The 8,764-nt window shown below is 60.9% G+C and overlaps 1 protein-coding gene across 1 annotated transcript in view; it reads left to right on the top strand.

Moving 5' to 3' along the window:
- The window catches only part of PSD (pleckstrin and Sec7 domain containing), a 77,919-nt gene that overhangs the window by 41,341 nt on the left and 27,814 nt on the right, over nt 1-8,764 (top strand). The window contains exons 11-12 of the mRNA XM_014956340.1: nt 6,021-6,064; nt 7,173-7,351. Coding sequence (XP_014811826.1) covers nt 6,021-6,064; nt 7,173-7,351 — 223 coding nt within the window. The remainder of the gene's footprint in view (nt 1-6,020; nt 6,065-7,172; nt 7,352-8,764) is intronic.

Genomic DNA, 8,764 nt, shown 5'->3' with positions numbered 1-8,764 from the left:
TGCGCAGCGCCCCGTCGGGGATACGGACGGACGGACGGACACGCCCGGACTCGCCCGCCCCGAGTGCTTCAAGCCTTGGCGTGGATGTAGCGGGAGCAGCCGGCTCCCCTCTCCCTCCCCTGCCCGCTTTTTGCGGAGACGGGTCCCCATCAGCCCCCCCCGTCGGTCCGTCCGTCTGTCCGTCCGAGGGTCCCCGTTTCCAGCCCTGCCATCCTCCCCCCCGCACCCCGGGAACGGGGGAAAGGTAGGGGGGAGCGGGAGCACGGCGAGCCCCGGGTGACATTGCGCCGCTTAGGATGGCTTGGCAGCAAGGCTGGCTGGAAAAATAATAATAATAAAAAAAAAAACCCAACCCACCAACCACCCAATATCGCAGCGAGAAGAATCCAGGACAGAGCCGTTCCGCTGGGACCGGCCCCTCCGGCTTAGCACAAGTGACAAGCGCTGCGGGCTCCTCGCCAAGGGCTGCGCTGAGCCCCGGGCTGGGGGGAGAACCGAGGGGCAGCACCCCAGCCCCGGCTCTTTCCCCCCCCGAGCAGAGCTGGAGAGGAAGGAGTGGCAGCCTGGACACACATACACACACAAAAAAGGGATTTTTTTACAGCCAAAAGCTTGCTCTCCGCCGTTTTGGGGGTGTTACGCCGCTGTGTGTGTCTGTCCTGGGTGGGGAGAAGCGAACAGGCTGTCTCTGGGTGCATCTGTGGGGTGCCTGCCTTGGGTGTAGCAGTGAGAGAAGAGTCCTTGCTGGTGTGTTTGTGTGTCCCCACCATGTTGCAGCGAGGCTGGGGCAGGCAGGGGTACCCCAGAGCCACCCCCCCCACGCACACCTTGGTGAAAACCCGCCGGTTTTGGGGCCACTGGGGCCGTGGCAAGCGGCGATGCTGTCATAGCGCAGTACGGTCTGGGGGCAGCATTAAGTTGTGACGCACTCGGATGGAAAGAGGCAAGGATGGAAGAAGGGAGATGCTGGGGCGCCGCTTCCCTCGCCGTGGGGTCGGGCTGGGAGGGACGGAGGGGTCCGGCATCCTGGGGTTGGGGGGGTGAGCTGGGCAAGGGGTGTTTTTAAAAGATGCTGGGGCAGCTTGGTGGGGTTGCTGAGCTGAAAGTGTGGGGCAGGGATGGGTAGCCATCCCCAGCTGGCTGCTATTGCTGCCTGCCGCAGGGTGGAAGGTGACACATAGGACACTGTCCCCGTGGCAGCCCACCCGATGGGGGGGAAAAGGTCTGTCCCCCAGGTTCCCTCTGCTCGGTGTGCAGGCAGGAGCCCCTCTGCAGTGGAGGGGAGGGGGGGGACACACACGGGGTGGTGCGCAGCAGGGTTGGTGCCTGCCAGGTGATGAGTTGTTCTTGAGCACGGGGTTGTGCGTGTTGGGCAGGCAGCAGGGGTGATGGGCTGAGGATGGGGGGGCTGTGAAGGTGAATAAGGGACCTGACATAGATACGGTTCTCACTGATAAACCGTCCCTGATCTGACAGTGCCGTTCGTATCCGCGCTGCTGGAGGGGCTGGGTGCCTGGGGGACCCGCCAGAGCTTTGTGGCTGGGTGTGGAGAGGGATAATTTTGCTAAGGAAAAGTTGGGGAAAAGTGAGAAATTGAGCTCTCATATATTTGAAGTGCTGCCGGGCGCAGCAAGAGGAAGAACCACAGAACGACCACAGGGAGGGTGCTTGCTGGCTGTGAAGTCCTTCTTGCAGAATGTCACATTGGCCGTGGCTGGTGACAGGAGGAAGGGGAGCCTTGGTCTGCACTGGGCATCTTGCACCTCTGAGAGCCTGGAGCACCGTTGCTTAGCACAGGAGACCAGCAGACTGGAAAGGGGATGGTGTCCCTAAGAGTTATAAAAGGAGGCACCCCGCAAAGGGTTAAAACCCTCTGCTGGATGCCTGAATTCCTGCCTTAACCCTTCTCTCTTACTTGAGTACTGTGCTACAGTCCTGTCTGTGCCAAAGCTGTGTCCAGGCCAGCTTGCTCCCCAAACCCAGCGCTGGATCTCCCCTCTTGTCTGCTCTGGGCTGGGGGAGCTGAAGGGGAGATGTCTTCTTCTTGACCTGTTTTCCTAGGGCTGGTGCTGAGGCTGGGCTGGAGCATCCGAGCTTCTTGCCCGGTTCAGCTCCCAACCCCTCCTGGAGATGTTTGTCAGAGCAGGACTCCAGGAGGTTTTCTCAGCCAGTTTTTGGGAGGGAGGGCACCAAAGAAAGATGTTGTTGGTTCAGTTAGAAATCCCTCTGGGACGGTTATATTCCTAGGTCCCTTCGGCGTTGCGCATGTCTAGGGCAGAGCTGGCTTGGCCCCGCGTGCTGCAGCGGTGAGCTCATAACCCGGCCGTGACAGAAAAACCCCAACCACGCTTGGGGGTCACCCGTGGTGGCCTGGGACCAGTGTCCTGCTCCCTCTTGGGCAGTGCTTGCAAGTTCAGAGCTGCCAAGAGGTGCCCGTCTTCTTGGCCTGAGGGGGGAATGAATCCACGGAGCGAAGCCAGGGACCTACTCAGGGATGAAACCAAGTGTCTGGTGTGATTGTGTGTTGGGCTTCAGCATCCTGCACCACCTTCCCCAGCAGAAATGGTCCGTGCACTGAAGAACCTGGAGGTTAGTGGGCTGACGGGCGGTGGGACTGCCAGGGGACCAGAAAAGCCGGCTGGGCTTTGTGGCTGGAGCTCATCTTCTCAGCTAGGACTTGGGCTGAGTCCACCAGCTTTGTTCCTGAGACCGGTGTCGGCTGGGGGATGGCATTTAGCCAAGCAGAGTCTTGGCAGGGTTTAAGTGTAGACGTAAAGCTTTGTATTGCACTCTCAACCTCCCCCCTTCCCCGAGCCCTGGCTTTCTCTCTCACTGTCCCCTATGGCTCCCCATCTCTGGGCTGGGGGTACGTGGCTCGTGGGATGCTCTCAGGGCTGCCAGCGGGGAAGCTGGAGCCTTTTGAAGCCACAAGACAGTTCAGACTTTGAAGTGTGCACCACAATCCCAGAGCCTGTGGGGTGTTTTTTTTTTTTTGTAGCGTGGTGCTCTGCCTGGCTGTTCTCCGGCACCGTGCCATCCACAATTACTCCCCGAGCATCTCCTGACATCAGCTCCTTCACCCACCATTTAGCAGCAATCCTCCCGCCTGGGGCTGGGGGTCCGGGGGCTGCGGTCCCCTCCTGCAGCACCTCCACCCTCTCCTCCAAAATCAGCTCCCTTCCTCGGGGTCCCAGCTGACCCCTCTCTGCATCGTCACTGAGCCGGGTGGAAGCCAAGCCACGCGTCCTGTCCTGCCTGCTCTTCCCGAGGAGCTTTTCCACAGTTCCCAGTCCCCGCTGGAAAACTCTCTGCCCCTTTTCCAGTCTCCTTTTTTTTGTGTGTCTGTGGGTTCTCAGCATCTCTTGGCAAGCGAGCAAGATCCCTTCTCTCCCGTTTCCCTCGGCGATTCCTTATCACCCGCATCGCTCCGAGACGCCTGCTTCTCTCTCCCTGCTCTGCTCCTGGGTTATGTTCTGCAGGACTTGGGGTTGTTTATTTTCCTCCCCAGCTGACCCCTCTCTGCATCGTCACTGAGCCGGGTGGAAGCCAAGCCACGCGTCCTGTCCTGCCTGCTCTTCCCGAGGAGCTTTTCCACAGTTCCCAGTCCCCGCTGGAAAACTCTCTGCCCCTTTTCCAGTCTCCTTTTTTTTGTGTGTCTGTGGGTTCTCAGCATCTCTTGGCAAGCGAGCAAGATCCCTTCTCTCCCGTTTCCCTCGGCGATTCCTTATCACCCGCATCGCTCCGAGACGCCTGCTTCTCTCTCCCTGCTCTGCTCCTGGGTTATGTTCTGCAGGACTTGGGGTTGTTTATTTTCCTCCCAGCCTCTTCTCTAGGTCTCTTTGCAACCCCTGCTCCTCCGGGTGCCTCGCTGTGGGTACCCCCCCTGCTCACACCTCAGTATCCCGCCCCTCCGGCGCTGGGGATGCACAAATGGGGCTGGGGGTGAGGGGGGTCTGATCCCCTCCGGGGTACAACTGAGGTTTGTACCCCCTCTGTGAGCCTTCCCAGGAGACGCCAGCCTCTTCTCTAGGTCTCTTTGCAACCCGTGCTCCTCCGGGTGCCTCGCTGTGGGTAGCCCCCCCGCTCACACCTCAGCATCCCACCCCTCCAGCATTAGGGGATGCACAAATGGGGCCGGGGGTGGGGGGGGTCTGATCCCCTCCGGGGTACAGCTGAGGTTTGTACCCCCTCCGTGAGCCTTCCCGGGAGACAAGTGAACCCTCAGAATTTTCTGCCCGCAAATTGGGGCGAATCCTGAGAAACTGGGAAACCGGTGTCGGTGTTTTCCTGAGGGGGAAGCGCGGGAGGAGCCGGGTCCCCGCTCCGTCCTGGCCGCTGTGGCATTAGGGGATGCACAAATGGGGCCGGGGGTGGGGGGGGTCTGATCCCCTCCGGGGTACAGCTGAGGTTTGTACCCCCTCCGTGAGCCTTCCCGGGAGACAAGTGAACCCTCAGAATTTTCTGCCCGCAAATTGGGGCGAATCCTGAGAAACTGGGAAACCGGTGTCGGTGTTTTCCTGAGGGGGAAGCGCAGGAGGAGCCGGGTCCCCGCTCCGTCCTCGCTGCTGTTCCTCTGGGAGAAGTGATGGATGTCCCTTCCCCAGACACCGCTGGAGCCTGTCTGCTGGCCGGCTCTCCCTGCACGCCTCCGGTTGTACCTCCTCAGCCACCAGCCAGATCTTCCAGCAGCAGCCTCTGGCCTGGTGATGGATGCTGACAGCTGCCTGAACAGCCTGTGCGAGCCTTGATTATTTTCCTCTGAGGATGATGCCTTCCAGATCTTGCTTTGGAGCCCTCTCCCAGTGCTGTGTTGAAACCCTCTCCGGAGCCTCCCAGGCCGAGTGCTCCTGGCTTGCACCCAGCTGGGGCCGGACAAACGTTTGGGAGCATCCTGCTGGAGAGAGGCTCAGCTTGTTTCTGCGCCGAGATGCAGGCAACGGGTCTTGCCTTGCTCGACTTGGTGGTGTTTGGGCTGGCCCAAGGTCAGGGTGCTTGGGGGGTGCTGGGGAAGGGGGTAGGGACAGCCCAGTGCCACCCTGAGTGGTAGCAAAGCAGTGGTAGACAAACACCCACCCTGCCTTGACCAGCCACGAGGTCCTTCGAGGTCTCCTTGAATGATGGTGTGGAGGTGGACTCTGCAAGTCCAGGGCCAGTGCCCTGCTGAAGCCTTGCCTGAAGCTTGAGTGTACTCCCAGGCAGCCTCCCATGGGAGCATCACATCGCTGTGGACCACTGGGTGCTGCCACGTGCCCACCTCTGCCAGCTCAGGACAGGTGGCCGATGGCAGGGAGGTCACTGTGGCTGTGGTGTGTCATGGCATGGAGCTACTGGAGATGCTGGGGCAACCTGAAGTCCCACTGAGCAGGGTGCAGGCATGCATGGGCAGCCTCCCATGGGAGCATCACATCGCTGAGGACCACTGGGTGCTGCCACGTGCTCACCTCTGCCAGCCCAGGACAGCTGGCCGATGGTGGGGAGGTCACTGTGGCTGTGGTGTGTCGTGGCATGGAGCTACTGGAGATGCTGGGGCAACCTGAAGTCCCACTGAGCAGGGTGCAGGCATGCATGGTCCAAGTCCAGCCTGAAGGCTTGCTCTCCTGGGGCCTGGGCCTCCAGAAAGACCATCCCTATGGCCAGCCTGGGACACCCTGGAGTGGGAAGTGGATCTCCCAAGGGACTGGAAATGTTTGGCACTCCTCATTCTCATGGTGCTAACGCTGTGCCACTGTCGTGGGCTGGCAGAGAGGGAGGGGAGACAACCAGGACCATGCCCCAACACCGTGCCCAGGGTGTGTGTGGGTTTGCAGGTCCTGTGGTGCCCAGGAGAAGGTACATGTAGCCCTCAAACAAGGCCAGTCGGTTGGCCAGGCCAGGATGGGACTGGAATAGGACAAACTGGCCTGGGTCTGCCTTGACCTCCAGTGCCCCTGAGCTGGCCTGGCGTGTCCCCTCTGTCCCCGCAGCAGCTCCCCTGACCTGGCACCACTCTTCCTGCTGATCCCCTGCTCTTCTCTCCGCAGGCGCTGTACGGTTCCATCAAGAATGAGAAGTTGCAGTGGGCCATGTGAGTATCCTTCATGGGGGGTGATGAAGGGGGCAGGCACGGGGAAGGGGGGGGGCTTCCTCACCCCTGCTGCCCTCCCCATGTCCTAGAGGCTCCATCAGCTGTGATTCCACAGGGCTGCGAGGCTGTGGGATGAGCTGGGGTGGGATGGGGGTGCCTGGAGAGCTGCGGTGGCAGCGTACCCCTGGTTGCCCTCAGCAGCTTTGGCATCGCTTTGTGCCTTAGTGGCCATGCCCGGGGTGGGAGCGGGCGGGCTGTAGGGGGTCCGTGGCTGTGCCAGGGCTCCTCAGGGTGCCTGCACCCTCGCCCACAGCTGCCATCTCCAGCAGCAGGAGCGGCAGCGCCCGCGCTGCGGGGATTAATCAGCCCGGCGGTACCGCCAGCGCTGAGCCAATGCGCTCGGGCTGCTGCCATGGAGACGCCGGCAGATGCTGAGGGGTTTAATTAGCAGCGAGCGGGTCTGAGGGAGGGGGAAGGCAGCAGCTCTGGGCTCCCACATCTTCCTCTCGGGCGGGGGGGAAGTGGCATCAATGCAGGCCGTGACCTGAAGCCCCAGTGCCACCCAAGGACTCCCCACCGCAGGTTCCCTGCACCCTTTCGCTGGTGACTCGCAGCCCCACAGCTTGGCTACTGCCCCAAAAGGGTGGGGACCCCAGCCTGGGTCTCTCTTTGGGGGGGTGGTTTCCCTCTAGACTCTGGTTTCTGCTTGTGAGCCTCTACACCATATGTCTGGGGGGGCTGTGGTGGTGCCCAGCCCCAGGGCAGTGCTCCTCCACGGCTCCTGGCTCACCGGTTTGGCCAGCATCAGTCCCAGCCCTGTCCAAAAAAAGTCTCCTCACTGCCTGGGGCAGCAGCAGACACCCCCTATGCCTTGTCGTTCGAGGGGCCAGGCAACACCTCAGCTGCCAGCCTAAGAGGGGCAGAGACATGACTGGGTTTGGGATGCTCTCCAGTTGTTACAGGAGACTGGTCTGCCCCTCCTGGCCTGCCTTTCAGAAGCCAGGCCTAAAAGTGGTGGCCCCAGCAGGTGGGAGGTGGGAGGCTCGGTATTTGCTTTCCCCAGCAAGTTGACAAACCCTTTCCCCACCCAAATCTGTTCCCTGGGCAGAGACGAGGAGGAGCTGAGGAAGTCCCTCTCGGAGCTGGCAGACCCCAACCCTAAGTCCATCAAGCGCATCAGCAGCTGCAGTAACCCTTTCCTGGACTTCTCCCAAGACTCCAGCATCGCCACCTACAAGCACGGACTGTTAGTGCGCAAGATCCACGCTGATCCCGACTGCAAGAAAAGTAGGTGCCCGGGGAGCCCACGGGAGTGAGAGGGTACCCATGAGCTCCAGAAACCCCACGGGGAGCAGGGCAGGAGTCACAGAATCAAGAATCTTCTAGGTTGGAAGGGACCTTAAAGATCATCTTGTCCAACCGTCAACCTAATTTTGACAAAAATGAACACCCACACAGCAAACGAAAAGTGACACCATCACTAAACCATACCTCCCAGCACTACATCAACCCATCTTTTGAACACCTCCAGGGATGGTGCCTCAACCACCTCCCTGGGCAGCCCATTCCAATGGCTGAGAACCCTTTCCGTGAAAAAATTTTACCTAATATCCAGCCTGAACCTCCCCTGGTGTAACTTGAGGCCATTTCCTCTTGTCCTGTCGCCTGTGACTTGGGAGAAGAGACTGACCCCCACCTCTCTACACCCTCCTGTCAGGGAGTTGTAGAGAGCAAGAAGGTCCCCCCTCAGCCTCCTCTTCTCCAGGCTGAACACCCCCAGCTCCCTCAGCCTCTCCTCATAAGACTTATTCTCCAGACCCCTCACCATCTTTGTTGCTCTTCTCTGGACCTGCTCCAGCACCTCAATGTCTTTTTTTTTTTTATGGTAGGGAGCCCAAAACTGGAGTCACTACGTTATGTCTGACGGTAGCATCATGCCAGCCTCCAGCATCACCCCCCCTGTGCCCTGTCTGTCTGGCTGTGCTGGGCATAATTCAGCCTCCAGGCTGGGGAGCCTGAAAGCTTCTCCCTGCCCATCCACCCCCACCGTCGGGGCTGAGATAGTGCTGGGAAGGGGGCAGGTGGGGAGATGGGGTGGGCTCCTTGAGGCACGCACCCATGCCAAGGGTACAAAGGGAGGTATCCTGTGGTGTGACAAAGGAGCCATGCAGTTGGTTGGACGCTGCCAGGCACATTCCCCCTTTCCACTGTAAAAAAAAAAAATCCCCTCTAAGCCCTTGGTCTCCTAATGCTGCCTTGATCTGATTAGATGCAGCCGCCCTCCAAAGCTGGCATTACCTGGCGGGCAGCCCCATCCCTGTCCCCATCCCCGTCCCCGTGCAGGGTGACAGCGGTGAAGCTGAGTGTGAGCGGGGAGCGCAGCGGTGATGGCCCCGGGGGGGGCAAGGGGGGGATGGCAAATGGGGGAGCGCTGCGGTGATGGCCCCGGGGGGGGAAGGGGGGGGATGGCAAATGTCCCCCCCCTCTGCTGCCAGCAGCACCATCTGCCAGCCACGCGGCCGGCACGGACGGGCTCAGGTGTGCGGGGACAATCCTGGCGTGCCGCCTGTCCCCGGGGTGGGGTGACGTGCGCCGTGGCAGGGCTGGCTGGAGGAGGATGAGGAGGGAGGAGGGGGGGGGGGAATATGGCTTCCCCCCCCCCCCGCCTAGCGGGCCGGGGGCGGGGATCTGGGGGGCTCC

The sequence above is a fragment of the Calidris pugnax genome, unplaced genomic scaffold, assembly GCF_001431845.1.
Source record: "Calidris pugnax isolate Ruff unplaced genomic scaffold, ASM143184v1 scaffold196, whole genome shotgun sequence".
In the NCBI taxonomy this organism is placed as follows: domain Eukaryota; kingdom Metazoa; phylum Chordata; class Aves; order Charadriiformes; family Scolopacidae; genus Calidris; species Calidris pugnax.
Note: the sequence above shows the minus strand (reverse complement) of the source record. Positions and strands in the feature narration are given on the sequence as shown.